Source organism: Electrophorus electricus, chromosome 7 (assembly GCF_041902795.1).
Source record: "Electrophorus electricus isolate QZ-2024a chromosome 7, ASM4190279v1, whole genome shotgun sequence".
Lineage (NCBI taxonomy): Eukaryota > Metazoa > Chordata > Actinopteri > Gymnotiformes > Gymnotidae > Electrophorus > Electrophorus electricus.
In genome coordinates, this window is record NC_137503.1 from 9,113,768 (window position 1) to 9,134,237 (window position 20,470).

Sequence of the window (20,470 nt, forward strand, 5' to 3'; positions counted from 1 at the left end):
GTTTGTTGGCAAAGAATGCTTAATGTGACATCAGGTTTTCCCCTTTAGCCCCCAGTCAAAAATGTTGGAATTAAACAAGTCTTTTGAAAGGGGATAACAAATTCTTATTTTTTCTAGTATATTTTAACTCTTCAAATGGTATTACACACTCTAAGAGCAAAAATATAACACTAGTAAGCAAACTTACTAAAACTCCTTGATTTTCTGACATTTCCATTTTTATAAGCACACAATCCATCATTCTCTCTAAATGAATATTAATCAGTCACGAATGGCAGAATCTATTGTATTCATGTGAATGAAAAGCATTGCAATTCATCATTAAGAACTCCGCCACTACCCACATTCCCTTGAGTTATAATTAGTGGTCTTCACAATCAAAAACCTAGGGAGAGTTTGCAGCAGTTGCACCCAAATCAAATGCATGTCCATCCAGTTTGAATGTGGGTTGGTGAGCTGAACTTGAGCATTGCCCAGTTTTGCCTTGCTAGGTCCATTGAACTCTCCTTGACTTTTGCTGCAAGTTGACAATGTGAAACCTAAAAACCTTTGATTTGCTGTAGAGTAGACGAACAAGATGATGATCTTTTTTGTTGAAAGAAGACAGGTCTTACTACTAGCTGCTCTCCTAACTTCCTGCTCCTTACACCGTTCCCCTTACCTACATCTCGCATGATTGGTTGGATAGATGCTGACAGGGCACAGAAGCACGGCATGGATGAGTTTATCTCGGCTAACCCCTGTAGCTTTGACCACGCCTTGCTGTTCGAGATGGTGCAGAGACTCACACTGGACCACAGGCTCAATGACAACTTTGCATGCCTGGTAAGTGAAACATACCAGGGCAGGCTTTTGTCATTAGACACTACCAATAAACTGGTCTTTTATTAGATTTGTGATTTTATTGCCCTGCAAGTTTGGAATTTCCAGTTCTAAATCTTGCCATGGTCTAATGCTGCCAGGGTGTAGCATGTAAGATATTTTTGACAGTGGGTTTGAAACATTAGCAAAAATGAACTGCCAAGTGCAACATATACTAGATAGCCTGATAACATGGTGTGAATGGCTATACAACCATCCACTGCACCAGAGGGCATTCCCCTTAGACACATTTGCTTTACAGAGAGGACTTGTACCAGTATCAGATGCTGAAGCTCTTTACTTCTCTTCTGTTTTGCTTGCAGGGATGGTTCAGTCCAGGCCAAGTCTTTGTTCTGGACGAGTACTGTGCTCGAAATGGAGTGAGGGGATGTCACAGGCACCTGTGTTACCTTAGAGACCTGCTGGAGAGAGCAGATGGGGGGAACATGATTGACCCTACGCTGCTTCACTACAGCTTTGCTTTTTGTGCCTCCCATGTCCATGGCAACAGGTACACTTAGCATTCCCTTAGAATGAGAAACCACATGAACACCTCGGCATTTCCCACAGCTTATCATGTACAGTTTGTCCTTTAATTGTTTTTTTCTTTTAATGTCATGTGTGTTTTATCATTTTCTATGAATAGTTTTTTTTTGTTCCATCTCATCTTAATTCATTTCTTCCCCCATACCTCAACCGTGTTCATTAAGATGTAAAGCCTTTGTGTCTCTTCGTTCATTGTTTTGCTCCCTGAATCTCACTGCTTCAATGCTACTCATCTCATCACACGTTCCTGAAAGTCAGAGGGGGTCTGAGGTTCAGGGGGCTGGCTCTAAGCCATGAGGGAAAAGAGATTCTAAAAAAAGAGGAACTGTAAATCTCAGCCAGCCCCAGTGTTCCAAAGGTAAGAGGGCTTGAAAAGCAGGCAAATAATCTAATTACCTATATATACATTTATTTGAACCATTATTTAACCAGCAAAGGTGCAATGAGCAAATCTGATAAGAAAAAAAATGTTAAAAAATAAAACTATATATGATATGACGAATGCATCAATTATAAGGAACTGGATTAGTGTCTTAAGAGAACAAATTGGGTATTTTGACCATGCCTGAAATAATGCAGATTTATTGTGTTTTGGGAAGACAGTGTGTGTTGAAGGCTCCCTCTGGCTTTCTGGGGGGAAAAAAGCAGATTAAAAGTTTTTAAATGTTTTCTAAAATGACATTTTACGCACAAATAGAGCACTGTGTTTCTAACAATACAAAGTTATAATTGGAGCAGAATTTAATCCTTGGTCTTTTTTAGGTAGTTTTGGAATTTTTTGCAATTTTCCTCTGTGTCTGCCTGCCTTTCAAAAAAGCTTTCAACCTTAATTAATCTACCATATACTTATTTATGGAGGTTAAGGGAGAGGTTATTAATGCGCATGGTAATAAACAAGATACTACAATACATGCATTAGACTCAGTTAGAGAGTAAACCATTGGTTTGTGCTAAAGAATCCTATTCTTGTTGCTATTTAGGTACTCACCATCTTACTGCCACCATCTTAATGCCATAGTTTATGTTTCCTCTGTGTTTTCAGAACAGATTTAAAGTACAAAAATGACTTAAAAATAAATGCCTTACCTCTCCATAGTCCATAGCTTCTGCTACCACCAGGATAGGTTTATGATATGATTAACTATTTAAAAGACACTTAAATCTGACTTATAAAACTAGGACCAAGATGCAGAGTACATGACAAAACAGATTGTACATGAATGGAAAATCTGGAATTTGTTCAAGGTACATGTTTAAACAGTCACAGGAATAGTTTTTAGACTTTCGTGCACAAAAAAACAACTGGCGCAGTTATGATCAAACCCCAGAGGGTGCGGATGAAGTACTCATTAACAAGCTGAAAAGAGCCAACTTTAGTGCTGTGACTTGGACACAACATGCCCCAAGTGTCTCAAAGAGGGGTCCCATCTGCTCTTATCAAAAGAAAAACAAAGTGTTGTCCACAGGTTAAATATACTTGGCTCAGGATTCAGCTAGCAGTTAGGACAAGTGAAAAAATGTTGAAAATGTCCTTGTATTCTCAGTACGTGATCCACAGATTATTCACCTTAAGGTCTTTGTTGAACATTTCATATAATATTAATTTCTTGTTGGATTTATTTATTAATAATATGTGATTCATTTATTAATAGTCCTTTATATGCAGTGAGCTCCCTTTGTCCATTCCCTATCTACACCATCAATTCTGCTTTTCCAAAAATGTTTGGTCATCTTGTTTGAAATTTTTTTGAGGCCAGAGAAGAGCTGATACAAAATATCCTTATTATGATAACGTCATATCTGAAAACCTAGTACAGTAATTGTTAACAGACAAGTGAACAGCAATTGAGATTATAATTGAGATTGTTTTTTTTTCCAAAATAGACCTGATGGTCTTGGAACTGTGATAGTGGAAGAAAAAGAACGATTTGAAGAAATCAAAGAGCGATTACGTGTTCTTCTAGAGAACCAGATCACAAACTTTAGGTGAGTAAGTTCCGACTGGTCACATATTGTGTTTGTTTGTGCACTATTTATGCACCTCTGATGTTTTATTAGGTTTCTATACCGAAATATGGTACATGCTGTGCTGCTTACTATGGTCTTGTTCCTGACATAGGTATTGTTTTCCTTTTGGTCGCCCTGAGGGAGCACTGAAAGCCACGCTGTCTCTGTTGGAGAGGGTAATGGCACCACTGGCTACTATTGATACATTTCTCTCTCTCTCCCTCTCTCACTCTCTCACTCCCCATTGCTGTGTGTGTGTGTGTGTGTGTGTGTGTGTGTGTGTGTGTGTGTGTGTGTGTGTGTGTGTGTGTGTGTGTGTGTGTGTGTGTGTGTGTGCGTGTGTGTGTATGTGTGTGTGTGTGTGTGTGTGTGTGTGTGTGTGAGAGAGAGAGATAAAGAGAGAGCGAAACAGAAAGAGAAGGCCAGAATGGCTTCTTGACACATAATGTGCTCTAAAGCACACACAAAATGTTGAATATCCAGACAGTAACAGTGTTTATGTACTGTTGGTCCACAGGTCCTTATGAAGGACATTGTGACTCCAGTACCACAGGAAGAAGTGAAGACTGTCATCCGGAAATGCCTGGAACAGGCAGCTCAAATCAACTACCAGCGCATTACTGACTACGCAAGGGTGGAAGGTGACTACCATTGCCCTTCTAGTTCACACCATTATACCTCTAACCTTCTTCCTCACCAGTCTAAATCCAAGTTAAAGAAAGAGAAGCTGTTTGCCTTTCACCTCTTTTACTTCTCTCTCTACATGGTCAGATTGCTGTGGATCGCAGATTTCATATCTCAGATATGTTGTTGTTGACTGGAAAACTGCCTTGAATGAAGTAAAAGCTGGTCCGGTTTTGTCTTTTGGATATATATACAGGGTACATATAAGATCTGTACTTCTTGAAGGAGATACATGCAATATTTTCCTTTGAAGTTATATTTTACTGGTTTGCCACTAGAGTAATTTATCTAAACTGAAGAGGGTATAATTGTAGTTTATCCATGTAACCAACATAATTGAATGAACAATGCATTTATTGCTTATATAAATTCATCACAGTATTTAGCTGTAAATACATTGTTTCTAACAAACTCACAAGTCCTAAGATTGCACATAGTTGATTTATTTTGTCCTAACTAGACAAATCAATTAAGTGAATTATCACCTTGAGGGGAGAAAGTCTGGAATTAGAATGAAGCTGCTGAAAAACTACAGGAACATAATTTCTCTACATGAAAATTTAAATTTGGATGATTAATTTTGCCTGGAAAACTGTTGAATACCTATTAATTTATAATAATTTTGACTAGTATTTAATATATACACATTTAATAATATTCTAATTTGAAAAAGTCTACTGTGCCTGTATTCTTTTGTATTTTGTATATTAGAGACTTTCTTGATTGAGTTGTGGTCAAATTTCATGTTTTTAAAGCAAGGCTTAGATGTTTTTTCTGTGTATTCTCTTCTTGTAGACTTGTGAGTGAAAATGCATTCAAATTCACAGAGTGAAGAGCTTCTGACCCCTTCCATTCACTTGAGCATAAGGACTTGACCCAAAGACGTAAAAGATCCTCCATTACCCTGCACCTTTCTGTTTCTCTGTATACAGTACTGCCCAATTCCAAAGCCAAGATCTATCCTTATGACCATTCTTTCAAAGGATGGATTAAAGTAAATCTGCTGAGACCTCTGTTTGGCCTTATGGAATTTCCTTCCATTTAGGTTTTCAGGTCAAGTCAAAGACTATAGAAATGGGAAGAAACTTGAGGAAGGGAATTCAGGTAAGCAATGAAGTTACAAAAGAAGACCTATGCTAGGCAAAAGGGGAGAGAGGCAGTGTAAGCAGTGTCAGGTGGTTATTTGGGTTAAGAAAATGCTGCACAGGAGTAGCTTTAAAAGGATGTCTGTTGATCCAACCTACGGAATGAGGCAGGAAGAAAATCCAATGAAACAAGTAGTGAGTAATGGTAAGTACCTCATTGGAAGGACATAGGAGAAAAAAGACAGAGAGATCTAGGTATGACATTCAAGTGAACCAGCAGCAGTAAAATAACAGAAAGATCATGATGGTTTATTTGGAATTGGGCTTTTTTCTCTTCTAAAAGACATGGGGTCTTGTTCATTTAAGTATACCCCTGTCTTTTGACCCCACCTCACCTCCCACCTCCTAACTAGTCGTCTTCTACTACATCAAGTCATTGGCTCTGTCCCTTATAATATTTTGTCCCTTATAATTTGTAAGGGTCAAAAATGGTGAACCAAAAAGTACTTGTTTTCTGAGTTGTTCTTTCAGGGGGAATGTCGCCTTGTTCCCCATCAAATTATTTTGGTGACATTTTCTTAAAAATGCACAAGAAACGACCAGACATGTCCTTCACCATCTCTAACCCTTAACCCCCCTGATTTCTGACCCCAAACTTTTGCATGCCCAAATCCTCTTTTTCTTCAGGAAAAAAGAGGGAAATGTATGATCACCCTGTCTACTCCTTGGCTACACAAGTGATGGATTTAACCATCCGTGAGTAATTTCTCATCGTTTTCATCCCTTACCCTCTTTCTTCACTCCTTTGCAAACCATCTATCATGACATTTTCTATCCTTTTTGAGATAGAATGTGAAAGCAGCATAAATTAAAACTTACAATTTGCCACTTTGTAGCAAACAGTTGACAACAACTGTCAGCACTGCTGATACACTGAGATATGATAAAGACTCATAACTGTGATTTTACAGCCAAAAAAAAATCTTTTGAGCTAGCCAACCTCCAAGAATATTAAGATAACTGACCATTCCACCAATTATGCTTCAGCTTGACTTTCTGGAGTATTTAGTGAAGAAGGTGCTTAGGGACTAATTAAAAAGATTAAAATATTTTATTTGATCCTTCCTTAAAACAACATTGCAATATAGACCTACACATGTAGATTGCTAAACACTTTCATAAAACTGATTCATACTGGTACAGTTGATAAATGGATAGTAAATAATAGGTATCATTACCAATTGTGATTTATTAGGCTATCCAGTGAATTTTGACCCTTATACCTATTGTACACTCCATGGAGTGGACAGGAATATGTGCCAGTTATGGCTACATCTGTTTGTGACATAACATGATTAAGCATCTGCTCAGCTTCTTCTTGTCCTGTTTTGGTTTTGAAGCTCATGCTCATGACTTGAATGCATTTTTGCTTTTCTCACTTGCTACCTGCCCTGGTCATCTGCCTGTGTGTCTTTGTTGTAGTGTGCTAGCTGGTTTCTCTGGCGATTCCAGAGCACTTCAGCAGGTGACTCAGCTACCAGCAGAAGTCGACTAGTGCAATGGAACGATGAGTCATGTGTAGTTGAACTGAGTCATGAAATTGTTCAATTTGTGGTCACAATAGCTCTTGTCAAAGTTTTGTGAGAGAGAAGAATTCTGTGGTCTACTCGTCGAGTGTGTCACATTGCTTCTTCACTGTGATATTTTTGTCTGTGTCTTTGTCTCTGAATGTTTTAATTATTGTTTGTGTTTTAATGAGATATGCTTCCACGTACTTGAAAATCTCTTGGATTGCAGTCAAGAAAGAAATTACAAGGGGTGACACCTGTCACTGACTTCGAGACTTTAAAACCTCAGATTTTACTCTTAATGACTCATCTTTTCTTCTTTCATTTCACTTGTTCTTTCTTTCTCTCTCTCTTTTTCTATCTCTCTCTCTCTCTCTTTCTCTCTCTCTCTCAAGTTGAGAAATCTCTAAAGGATCAAAGGGATCCAGGTGAAGCTATATTTGACATCCACCTCTGTCCCCTCTAACATATAACCCAGCTCACATTAACAATATGACACAAACATACTCTCACTTATACTACCAAGTTAAGCCTTAATTAACAACAAGAAAATCTTTATTCCCTTGACACAAGAGTTTCCACTGTGCAAATCTGGCATGGTCTGTCTCTCTTTGCACCATACTAAGTGCTGAATTGTTTGTGAAGATAGTATACATCTAAAAAATTATATAACAATTGTGTTCTGCTATGACCAAGTGGCAATGCATTGTTTTAAGGTATGAGTAAAGAGTTCTAAAGATTGTTTTATGATTGCTCAGCTATGCAATACTATCTATCACAAATATCTCAGTGACAGCATTTTCAGTGCCTTAAACTGTGAGAAAAAATGTTTTGCAAATATTTTCTAGTAAAGTATTTTAATTATTGGATTAAGACTAAATTCCTATATTTGTCCCCAAGATGGTAATTCACAGCAGTCTTCTTTTCAACCCTGTTTTTATTCAAAGCATATAATCCACAAACAATTAACAATATTATCAGTTTAGCACACTGAAAATGGATGAAGTATGAAACCTGGATGATAATGATAATTAAGAATTATCATTATCAGCAGTATGTTTACTTCATCATGTGGAGTTGATGACATCATGACTTTAGGAGCTAAACAGCATTAATTTTTATAAAATATTTATCACTGATCAGCAGTATAATAGTATTTTATTACACATGAATTTATCAAGTAGTTGTACTTTTTGTTTAACAAGAGCTCAATTGGACAGTTAACCAGTTTCAGCCAAAGAACAAACTAGGCAGTACAGACTAAAGGGAAACCTAAATGAATATGCAGTGTCATGAGAAATAAACCAAAATGTCAGTCAAATAATGGTTGTGTAATTGTTGCAGACCCATGTTTTAATGGAAACATCAAATTTGTCACATCATTACTGTGTATTTTTGTTATTTTGTCCTATTGAAATTGTCATGTTCAGACAATGTTTTATTCTATGTTAAAATCCAAAGCACTGTATGTCCTGCATTCATTTCATTGAATCAAATGTCTAATCCACTGTTTGTCTCATACATAGTATTAGACTCCACTAATTTAACAACAGGTGTTTTCCACTTTTAACATTTTACAGTTCAATAATTTCTGGCCAATTTATATAAATTTTAAAATATGATTCCAAAATAAAAATGTAATGTATTTTGTAAATGGTATCTTAATCAATTGGCAATCCATTGACATTTCCTACTCATTCTCACTACATAGTTTCCCCTATCAGGATTTCAGGGCAACAACTATTTTAAATGCACTTATAACTTTTAATTTACTCTCACTACCCAACTGAAGCCATGCAATTGAACACCTGATTTTAGCAATTAGGTGTGCTGTCAGGTGAGCTAATTAGTTCAATTAGAAAGGGCACTCTTTGGCTGGATTGAACTTCGAAGGTATAAACAGTAGTTGGCAGATAAGCATTAGTGATTCAGACATTACTTGAGTTGTTATAATAAATGTCATCAACCATATTACTGTTATTGCATGCTAAATGGGGCAGGTTGATCACTCTTTAGGGCTGAAATGTAAATTATCTGACATTTACAGAGAAACTCATCACTAAAAAAACTGCACTGCTGTTGACCTCTGTTCTCCTTTACTATTCTGCACCAGAGAATGTAGCCAACCTAGCTACACCTGCCAAAAAACTGGAGCATGTCATTCGCCTGGCAGAGTTAGTCCTAGAGGTTCTTCAGCAGAATCAGGACCATCACGCTGAGGTGAGCAAGGCCTCTGTTACGTTCCTGTATTGTCCCTCATTCTCTGTCCAGCCAGTGTCGTAGCCCTTGTGCTCTGAACAGTGTATTTACACGTAACAGCAACTGCACAATTTGTACAGTACCGTTTGTTAAAAATATCTGTTTGATGAAGTTGACACTCCCTTCTGATCCAGTTTCTTTCACCCTGAGTTTCTGGATCCTCTGTCTAAAAGCAGCCTAAAAATGTAGAGTAACTGTTTATCTTCACAAAAAGAGATATTCAATAGAACAGTATAAAGCATGACAAATCAGAAAATGGGGTAGACAGGCTTTTTACGAACAATTCACTTATAATAATAAACCAGTCTGCATGAATCATTAGTTCTTTACATCCACGAGCAGGTTGGAAATATCCATGTTTGGAATGACTGCAGTACATACGATTTATATTTAGATAACCCGTGGTCTTCCTGAGCCCTACAGATTTACTCTATTTTTTTGAATATGCTTAACAGGCTGCGGTCACAAGTACAGGAGACCAGTCGGTACAGTATCCATGTTTCCTTCCTTCTTAAGTCCTCATCACATAGTCTATTTTCCCCTCCAGCATGTCAAGCCACACTAGGGGCTTTACTGTCATTTTGGGGTGGGCGAATGGGACAGTTGGATGAAGAAGGTAGACAAAGGGAGGGAACTAGTGAGATGAAGTGTAATATGTCTATCAAAATCTGAAACTCCTTTTGATGCGCTAGATGATAATTATGAATCTTATTTGAACAAGACAGGGTAGCCTCATATTGGAATTTCAGTCATTTAAGCAACATCTTTGAACCAGAATAACAAGGCATGCAAAGAGGTCCTCCATGATGATACTAATGTCCAGAGTTCCTCTCAATATCTTATGTTGTAACTAGTCTACGCATACATTATTCAATATTTCCATGTCTTTTTCACCGCTCAATCCATCCAATGGGCTTGGGCAGGGAAAAGAGGTATGTGAGAACACTGAATGCAATGAATCAGCCCCTTTGTTTCCCAATAATGGTTTGTGCATGAGCTGTGTGGGGCCTCTATACTTGTAATTCCCTACTCCCCTCCCCCCCTCCCCCAGTGTGGGGAATCTTAGCATTCTGTCTTACTTTGATGAGTCAAATTTTGTTAGCATTGTCTGTCCATTCTATTTTGAAAGAGCTGATGGTAAGGCTTGCATCCCAATTTGCAGGGGTTGATCTGGTGGAAGGTTTTTGCTTTTTCTAGAGAAAATATATATATATAGCTGCACCATTCCCCCCCCCCCCCCCCCATAGTTTTGTCATCCAAGCCTTGTCCCAGTTTGTTATGTCAGGTTGGCCCTTCCTGCTAATTTTTCTCTGCCCCCTTTCAAGATGAAGTATAGGTTTTTCTATACACCACAATCCAAAATCATAGCCTAGCTCCATCACCTGGTCTTTTCTTGCCAATTAAAAAAGAGGCTTAAAAATGATGACATCTTTGTCATCTTTCTAACCAGAGGGCAACATTTCCATACTTCTATCTTCCCAGTAAAGATTGCAAGAAAGGGCTTGGGGAAGGATCTTGGAGTTGGTTGGATTTGACATAGCTGATTTATTTCTACCTCTCCTTCTTTCTCTGTGTGTGTGTGGCTGAGCTCGGCCATATGCGCTGCACTTCTGCCCCAGCCAATGCTTTGTTTTCTCTTCATAATTTGAAACATGATCAATGTCCTCTGGGGTTCAGTGTGTGTAGGGCAGGTAAGTGAAATGGGAAGTTTAGACCCAGCTTGTACTCCAGTTCCAGCTGAGTTGACCTTGAAAGAAATGTGTGGTACATGGAAGCTTTGGAGTGGGTTGATGGGGTATAAGAGCCAAACAGCAAAACAGCATGCTGCCGAAGGGAAGGATTGACCCTCTCAAAGGATGATCACTTCCCTGAATGACTTTGTCTCTAGGACAGCTGTTTTTCCTTTTTTTAGCTATGAGAAACAATTGATGCCAAGACTGCATGCAAGTTGTTCTGAGAGAGTATATGGAAACTTCTTTAAGTTTCTCTCAATCTCTGCCACATGCCCAAATTGATCAGTGTTCTTGGAGATGAAAAAAAAAAATAAAAAATATTTAAACATAACAAAGCGCTACTCATTGCCTTTTTAAAGTTTGTTGCTTGCAGTCTTAGGCACACCAGGGTGCAAGGATGCATGACAATAAGACACATCCCCATCCTAATGTCAGGGATGCAGTGATGTGAATGGTTGAACAAACTACATCTTCCATCAGAAGAGCAACAGCATGCAGCGATTTCTACCTCACCTGCATGAGAACTGCACCTGTTTTAGCATCTTGACTTTCCTGACTAGATTTACTGTAAATAAGGAAAGATTCTTATACAAAGCAGTAATGCCTGCTCACACATGTAAGCACATTTGCAACACAAGACTGAAGAATTGGTCGTTTAAATCTGTGGTGATTATTGTACATACAGGCTAGTAAAACTGATAAGGGTCATTCATATCAACCAGATATTTGTACCTTACTTTTACATATTTAGTTATAACATTGCTACTTCATAGGATCAGAAGACTACAATAAGATACCCAGTGTATCTAAGGTGAATCCAGTCTTATGTAAGTCCATGTGGGTTTAAGATGAAGTACTTTGCATTGCATAGAAACAATTTAAGAAAGTAGAACAGAATTTTTCTGTGTTGCAAATTTTCTGAAAGTTTAAACTAGGCTTTGAGGTTCCTCAAACAAAACCTAACATTTCCACTGGTGTAAACTGGTTAAATGAGTGCCTTGTTTTTAAGATATTATTCCTGCTACATTCATTAATGTTTTGTAACTCGTTCCAAATGTACATTACACCAAACCCATCAGTATATAGATAACTCTTTTCAGTTTTTTTCAGTACAGTAGCTTGAGACTGTAAGTGAAAATAAAAAAAACTGTTAAATGCAAGTAATTTCAAGGTGGCTCCACAATTAATTAGAGCCTAACATTTGGGTCACCGACTTCTGAGGACAAATCAGATTGTGTTTGCAAGTACTTTGTAATAGCCAGCCACTTTCTCCAAAATTTGGCTAGTGTAGTAACTTTTCCACACACCACATGGCAGGAACCAGTTTACTCCATTATTTAAGTTCAGTCGCCTCATCTCTGCTCTGCTCTAACATCTTCTCCCTCTATCCTCCCCCTATCCTTCCCACCATGTCTTTCTCTGGTATTCAAGGCCTTTGCATGGTGGTCAGATCTGATGGTGGAGCACGCTGAGCACTTCTTGTCCCTCTACGGTGTCGACATGGATGCAGCGCTAGAGATCCAGTCTCCTGAAAGCTGGGACAGTTTCCCACTCTTCCAGCTTCTTAATGACTTCCTACGAACTGATTGTAAGCACAATTAAGTGTAATTAAAATTTGGGGGTATAGAGTGGTGAAAAGCAGCTGCAGTTGTGGCTATTGACTGTTGCATGTTGGCCACATGCAAAAGAATTGCAAGTCTCCTCAGGTTGAGTCATAAATGTCTCTCTCTCTCCTTGTAGACCATCTGTGCAACGGAAAGTTTCACAAGCACCTGCAGGACCTGTATGCCCCCCTGGTGGTGCGATATGTCGATCTAATGGAGTCCTCCATCGCTCAGTCCATTCACAGGGGCTTTGAGCGTGAGTCATGGGAGCCTGTAAAGTAAGACACCACCTCCTGCCAACTGCACAGTGCTGGGCGTGATCGGAAGGCAGGGCCTTTCATAACAGAAGTAATCATTTAGAGCCACTAATGCCCCAGAGAGTAGATTGGGCAAATACAGCACATTAGATTTCACCTAGTGTGAGAAGGCATCAAGAAAAAGTGCAGTAATCATTTAGCACAGTCATTTTTCAGTCAATTTTTTTTCCCCCAAATGTAACATTTTATAATTTATAATCACCTCAGATTTATCATAGCAAATCATGGTGTTTTAGGAAAAGATTTTAAAATGATTATTTCTGGGTATTTCTGGGTATTAGAAACACTGTACTGATAATTTGGGCTCTAATTCATTCCAAGCATACTGACCTCAGTTCATCATAAACAGAGAATTATCATAACTAGCATCAGTCCAAAAGGAACTCCAGTCAGCATCTGTCATCTTTTCATCTTTTCGTTGCATTAACTAACCTTCATAATTTGTGCTTGAGAGAAAGAGGATGCCTTTTATGTGCTAATAAGCTCTGCTGTTTCCCCTGCCTCTGTAAATTTGTTTTGCATATTGATTTTGCCATTTCCCAGATTAAAATAATGTTATCTCGATGTGGGATCAGCAACCTTTCTCCTTAATTATTATATCTTCTCAATATTTTCCAAATTAACACATGCTCCACTGACCTTTAATTAAATGAAGGAATATGGAGGCGGAGCATACATTTGTACAAAAGGGAATTTTATACACCTAGAGCTCTTACTGTGGATCCTTTAATTCTACCCCAAGATTACATGAGCACACAGTTTCCTTTATTTGTTTGTCTCCTACTTGTGTTTTTAAATTTCCCACCACTGGTCATTGTACCTGTCAGTGTGGCTGATTTATCTGTCAGTGCCTGTTAGTGAAACATGCTGCTTCTCTTTCTTTATTTACCTGTTTATGTGCTGCTGTCTATACCTAGCATGTATCTTTTTACTGTGAGTCCTCTGTTTAAATGTTTTATTAGAGACCTTCCCTACATTTAACAACTGATTGTTTATGTCTGCTATTCTCAGATGTCAAAAAATGATATTTTTCTTTACAGTTTTTCTTACTTCTTGTTACTTTCTTACTGTATGTCATTGCTTTTTTGCAGCATTCCACATTGCCACTGTTATGGATTTTTGTTTCTTTTTTGTCTGTTTCTGCAGGAGTTTAACAAGTAATCTGCCCAATGTGAATCTACCAAATGTGAACCTCCAAATTCCCAAAGTACCAAATCTTCCCGTGCCTGTAGCAGGACTATCTGTTAACCTTCCACAAATGCCTAGCTTTTCCACTCCATCCTGGATGGCTGCTATATATGACTCTGAGTGTGTATTCAACGAGTTTATATCAGCTGTGATGAATTCAAAATGTGCCCTTGGCATGAAGGTGTTGTGACCCTTGTCATTTAACATTGCATAAACAGTAGGAACCAGAAATAAATCTTTGAAAACCCACACTATGGTGGCTTGACAAACATGGCCAAATATATATTTTTTAAATGATCATTTTTAAGATTTCATTCTCTTAAGCTTTCATTGTGTCTTAAGCCATGTGTTACCTCAAGGTTGGAAACTGTTGGAAACAAGAGCAATTTAAACAAATATATTTCTGTTTAGGCTGGAACTTTAGTTGTTAAGTTGTGGAAGGTAGAGCAGTTTAGATAATGTTAACAGACAGAAAGTGAGCAATGTTTTGATAGCTGCAATAAAGTGTAGGAAGAGATTTGACTGAATCTAGTGAATCCAGCAAAGCAAGACTACTTGTCATTTAAGTAGTGCTCTATATGAGTAGCCTGTCAGAGACAGGGACAATGATTTGGCTATGACAGAAGAATAACAATGAGCTGAATAGGGATAAAATGTTTGTCAAGCCAGCATATTTAGGATATAGCACATCATGGTATATTCTTATTTATATAACATTAGATGCTGTGCAGTGTCAGCAAGATGTAACAAAAGTTATTTAAATTCTTTATATCTTGCACAATAAAACAAGCAACAAAGAACCTATATATTTTACAAAAAAGAACAAATGTTTCAAGTCATTTTCATGCCAAGTAGGTTGCAAGGGATCTGGGTCAAGCCCATGTTGTTTGTATATTTGAAATGAGAACTGAAAAGCTTTTCATTTTCCTCAATGTGCATGCCATTGAGGTGGGACTGAGGTGGCGAGATCTGGATTGCAACCCAAACCTACAAATAGCCCTAAATATCCCTGCTTCCAACTAAGTAAAAATTCCCTATTATAGACATGATCTTCGTTTAAGTGTAAGGTTCGAACTGCAGTTTAGGTAACTTATCTGTTTTTCAAGAAGCTCATTGCTCAGCTCAGCTTGATAGGTTTGATAAGGCTGTTTTTAGTTATTCCACGCATTAGATTCATTAATCTTCATTGAGCCAAAATTAGCACATTTTAATCATGTGGAGATATTAGGCTGTATCTGGATCTTGGCCCTAAGGAAGGTGCAGAAGCTGCATTAAATAGTTGGCCTTTGATGTCTATGGTAAGAATTTCATTTTTAGAGGCTCTTTTCAGACTTGAGGTAGAGGGGTTTGCTAAAAGACCATCAGGGCATTCAGGTTCATTTAAAGGTGTCAGTGGGTGTGGGTTGGTGGAACTCCCTGCCTGGTGTTTGCATTAGATGAAAGCACTCTGAAGCAGACTTTATGTCAGACTTCACATCAGACTGGCTTCCAAAGCAATAGAAACTAGCCCTCATGGAGTTTAAACATCAGAGTGGGTTTCATATCTTCAAATTTCCATTCACTCCCCCCTGTCAGGGGAGTACATTTAACTCCTTTATGACACAAATAACATCCCATTCAGTGATAGTAGCCCCCCAAAAAAAGAAAATTGCTTCTCTGCTATGTAATTAAAGCCTGTCTAATGTAAGTTCTTCAAAGCAAAATGAGTTTGTTGGCTTTACCTCTACGAGCAGCCACACCAAAGTCACTCTTATGTTTCAACTCTATGGTAGCCCCCCAAGCCCTCCCCCACCCTTACAACACTCCTCCTACCGTTCCATCAGTCTCCACACAGGATGGTGTCTTCAGAGTTGACTGCATGGTGTGCGTTGACCTTTCGCGTTCCGTCAGCCTTGTCGGGCATGGGTGGTGAGAGAGAGCCTGGTATTTGTGTTTCTTTTTCTCCTCTGAATTTTGTCCTCTAACTACTGAGTTAGTGTAGCCATTCCCTGGAAACTGAAGTCCATGCAAACCTTTTCATTTGGTCCCTCTGAACAAGTAGTGTGTGTGGTTCTAATGAGACTGGAGATCTGGCTCACTCTTAAATGATCTTTTTGCTTAACAATATGCAGGTGGTGTGTAGCACAGCTACATACCTCCTGAAAAGCAACAGAACATGGCTTAGTGTCTCACCCATGTCACATGCCTTCTCTCACCATGGCATTCCCAGGCCCCCCCCCCATCCCCGAACCCACCCACTCCACCCCCCTTAGAGAATGATGACCATCCAAATTGTGCATGACTTTGGGCCCTCTCGAGGGTGAATAACCACGCAGTTGTGCGAGGTTATTGGTGTGTTCTGGTAACACAGCTGTTTATTTTACCATACATTGACTGATGCTGCAAAGCCTTTGCCTGCAATTATGAAGACCAGTATGACTCACCAGGCTTTGGGGGCACTCTCATTGTATGGCTAAAATCCTCAAAAATAAATAAATCAATAAAAAAAAATTAACGAGTAGAGTCATAGAGCTAGCTCTACCTTTCTGTTGCTGCTTTTATTGAGCAGCTCATTTGAAAATGCCCTGACCTCTGACATGTCTCTGTGCCCGGCAGTAATGGCTCTGGGACATCAGAAGATCTGTTCTGGAAGCTGGATGCCCTGCAGACGTTCATCCGAGATCTGCACTGGCCTGAGGAGGAGTTTGCCAAGCACCTAGACAACCGTATGAAGCTCATGTCAAGTGACATGATCGAGTCTTGTGTTAAACGGTATGTGTGTGTTTGGTGGTAGAGGGCAAAGATCAGTATAATAAACTCCTCTGCTTTAGTGTTTGTACAGTTGGTGTGCATGTAGGCATAAACAAAATGTACATAAAGCCAACAAATGTAATTAAATCTACCACAAATCAATACATTTCCAACAATTGTGAATGGACATGATCTCTCAGAATACACTCTTTACGTAAAGCACAGTACCTGAAAATAGACACAGTACCTGTGGACCTAAATAAATTGCTATTGATGTGATGGTCAACTCTTTTGCTGGTCTTTAGCACCAGAGCAGCATTTGAGTCCAAGCTGGCCAAGAGTAGCCGTTCTACAGATTTCCGTATTCCACTGTCTCTATGCACCATGTTCAACGTGATGGTGGATGCCAAGGACCAGTCAGCTAAATTGTGTGCTATGGAGATGGGCCAAGAGGTAATGAGAAAATCTCCCTGATCTAGGACTGGCACAAAACTCAAAGGGTAAAAAAGAGACTGTAAAATCCAATGCTATAAAAATGTTGGTCTTTCTTCATCTTTTGCCAGATATTTCTATGGTTACCTTGATGGACTATCTGTTTTTGTCTGATAGCTGTATTCTTACTGAATGCACCAAACAAGGCTGGCCAGTTTTGTCACTTGCTTAAAGACCCTTCACTTCTTATGTTAAAGAAAACATCCATATTTGTAATCGAAACCGGCAATTATGTTCTTGGTATCTCAGGGTTTATGAAAATTCTGATATTGGTCCTTTCACAATGAAAATTAGAAATAGATTGTAGAAGAGGGAAGTACAATCTATTAAAATATGTTTGATGTGTAAACCTACATTGTTAATATGTGAAATTATATAGCATCTATTTTTAAATATGCATGATGTACTGATTATTTTAATCATATTTTTTAGAAACAGTATCACTCTAAAATTGATGATCTCATCGAAGAGAGTGTGAAGGACATGATTTCTCTTTTGGTGGCTAAGGTAGGTTTTTAGAAGGGGCTGATGTAAGGATTGGCTGTTATGGTAGTATGGTAGTATCTGCTGGATTTATTTATTTATTTATTTGGTTGTGCTAGAGAGCATTCATAGGTTTGTTTTAGATCATGTGTCGCTTTTGTGTATCCTGTACAGTTTGTGGCAATTCTGGAGAGCGTTCTAGCTAAGATCTCCAGGTATGATGAGGGAACACTCTTCTCATCCTTCCTCTCCTTTACGGTGAGATATAATAACTTTTTCAGATGCTGCTGATGTTCTCATTAATCTGGTAAGCCTGGTAAGCCCTTAAATAAATGTTTGTTGGTTTTTAGGTGAAAGCAGCATCCAAGTATGTGGATGTCCCTGTAAGTATTAAACAAATTTGTCTTTAAGGTTTTCAGTGGCGTTGCTTGTCAAGTAGAACAAGTGGCTAACTCTCTGTGCAATCTCTGTCATGCAGAAACCGGGAATGGATGTTGCTGATGGCTATGTGACCTTTGTTCGTCATTCTCAGGACATACTGCGAGATAAGGTCAATGAGGAGGTGTATATAGAGAGGTTATTTGATGTAAGTAAGATGCCGTCTCCTCCTTGCCTAACAGGGGAGGTTCCATCCAAAATGTGGCGGAACAATGGGGCATATGAGGGATAAGTCACATTTTGAGGCTAGGCTCTTAATCTTTTCATCCTGACACATACAGCCGGTCTTATCCCGAGATTCTCGGCCTCTCACTCCTCAGTGTCTCCATTGCTGTGAATCCTGTGCTCTTGTGTCATTAGTCACAACGAGTTGCACTTTTGTGCTCTAATGTTGTGTTAGCTATTGTTTGTTGGAATATGCTCTGTTGTTGCGTTAGCTACTCTCTGTTGGACCTTTGTGCTCCAAGCTCATGAGGCAAAGTGTCAATAGCACCACCAAGTGGATTATTTAAGACAGTGCTCTCAATGATGGTGAAATTTTTGTTAATAATGAAATCTTTGTCAACAATTATTTATTGCCATATTTTTCAATATTACATACTATTTTCACAGTGAATGACATTGAATAAATAATACTCATGCATTAATATCCAGGTTAGATGCAATATATATATATATATATATATATATATATATATATATATATATATAATGATAGGCTAGTGATCTAAGCAATGACACACACTAGAGAGCACTGTTAAATTTAGAAATAATCCTTTGTGAAACATTTGTCTTTTAGTGTTGCACAATGGTGTACGTATGTGTCTAGTGGGAGGTGATTTATTCTGTGTACAGTAGATTTGTGCCATTTTATGTGTGCCTCTATGTGTGTTCAACTCTGTGTGTGTGTGTGTGTATGTGTGTGTGTGTGTGTGTGTGTGTGTGTGAGAGAGAGAGAGCATGTTGTATGTTATGGCTGCTTTGACTTTGTGGTTGCATTTTGACAAGATGCAGCACAGTGTAGAAGGTACTGTATATGTCTGTGGTGGAGAGAAGTATGAGAGAATATTTTGTGTGTGTGTGACTGTGTGTGTCTGTGTGTGTGTGTCTGTGTGTGTGTGTGTGTGTGTGTGTGTGTGTGTGTGTGTCTGTGTGTGTGTGTGTGTCTGTGTGTGTGTGTCTGTGTGTGTGTGTGTGTGTGTGTGTGTGTGTGTGTGTGTGTGTGTGTGTGTGTCTGTGTGTGTGTGTGTGTGTGTGTGTGTGTGTCTGTGTGTGTGTGTGTGTGTGTGTGTGTGTGTGTGTGTGTGTGTGTGTGTGTGCGCATGCTTCTGAGTGTTGGAGATACATGTGTCATAGTGAGGTGAGGTGTGCTACTCATGCTGCTTTTTCCATTTGTCTCTTGAACATGTGTGATAAGCACCCATTGATGATGCATGACTATTGGATCTGCTCCTTTAAACATACACTGATCCACTGCATCATTCCACCATTTCTTTCCTTATCCTTTTATTGCAAATGGGATATTCAAATGAGAGGTTGTATGTTCTGTGTATGTTCTCTATTCAATCACAAATGTTTTGACATATTGAAGGACTTAAGGCACAGGTTTTACTTGCAATAACTGGCATAAGACCAGTTAAAGTCTAGAGAAAAGTTTTGATATTTAAATTGTGAAACACTGGAGGACCTGCAGCCTTTCTTTTCCCAAACTGACAATTGCCTTAATCCCATTAATCCCATCAGTCAAATCAGTCCCACCAATCCCATCAATCCCATCACTCCTTTCTATCTAGCTGTTTCTTAATCACATACTTGTGTGCCCTAAGCATGTTAAATTAAAGTCATTTAATTGCTGCTATTTTTCACATGCTATGAGGAATACTTTGTAGACAGCCCAGTTACTAAGGATATAATAGGATCAGAGAAAGTTACATGTTTGAGCCATGAGCACCACAAAAGCCTTGTATATGTTTCTACAAGCAAGTACTTTTAAAGAATTTTTACCCATAAACAACTTTTGAACCAGAAAAAAATATATGCATAAATATGCAAGAGGAGAGCACACATTTCTGATAAACAGCTAATGTCTAAATGTTCTGTTCATATTGATTCATTAATATGTTTCTGTCTCTTCATATTTTAACTCCATTCATCCCTATTTTGTTCTGATCTTTGCATCCTTAAAACAACACCGCCACACCTTCCTTTTATAACAAAGTGGAACTTATCTCTAGATGTCCTACTGTTTGATCACATTCTGTCGAGTGGCATGATTTCTAATCAAATAATCTTCCTGTGTACATCTACTAGCATGACCCACCTCCTACAGTTCCCACGTCATACACACACACAGCTCTCTGCCCCACCTACTACTCACCTGCTCCTTCTGCATGCACTGCACGCTCTGACCAGTCAACTGTTTGAAGTGGACATGCAAGAAAACAAATCACCAATCACCAACCAAATAACCAATCA

The 20,470-nt window shown here is 38.7% G+C and overlaps 1 protein-coding gene across 12 annotated transcripts in view; it reads left to right on the forward strand.

Annotated features, from left to right (window-relative positions):
- The window catches only part of cadpsb (Ca2+-dependent activator protein for secretion b), a 65,574-nt gene that overhangs the window by 41,671 nt on the left and 3,433 nt on the right, over positions 1–20,470 (forward strand). The window contains exons 12-29 of one of the 12 annotated variants that reach the window (XM_081717268.1): positions 689–825; positions 1,185–1,372; positions 3,292–3,393; positions 3,527–3,590; positions 3,932–4,055; positions 5,871–5,939; positions 7,147–7,179; positions 8,865–8,971; positions 9,466–9,495; positions 12,175–12,331; positions 12,484–12,625; positions 13,811–13,972; positions 16,448–16,603; positions 16,888–17,035; positions 17,507–17,581; positions 17,732–17,815; positions 17,908–17,940; positions 18,036–18,143. In XM_081717268.1, coding sequence (XP_081573394.1) covers positions 689–825; positions 1,185–1,372; positions 3,292–3,393; positions 3,527–3,590; positions 3,932–4,055; positions 5,871–5,939; positions 7,147–7,179; positions 8,865–8,971; positions 9,466–9,495; positions 12,175–12,331; positions 12,484–12,625; positions 13,811–13,972; positions 16,448–16,603; positions 16,888–17,035; positions 17,507–17,581; positions 17,732–17,815; positions 17,908–17,940; positions 18,036–18,143 — 1,919 coding nt within the window. Of the gene's footprint in view, positions 1–688; positions 826–1,184; positions 1,373–3,291; positions 3,394–3,526; positions 3,591–3,931; positions 4,056–5,870; positions 5,940–7,146; positions 7,180–8,864; positions 8,972–9,465; positions 9,496–12,174; positions 12,332–12,483; positions 12,626–13,810; positions 13,973–16,447; positions 16,604–16,887; positions 17,036–17,506; positions 17,582–17,731; positions 17,816–17,907; positions 17,941–18,035; positions 18,144–20,470 lie in introns of those variants that run through there. The other 11 variants (XM_081717275.1, XM_081717269.1, XM_081717270.1 and 8 more) reach the window with 11 other exon arrangements.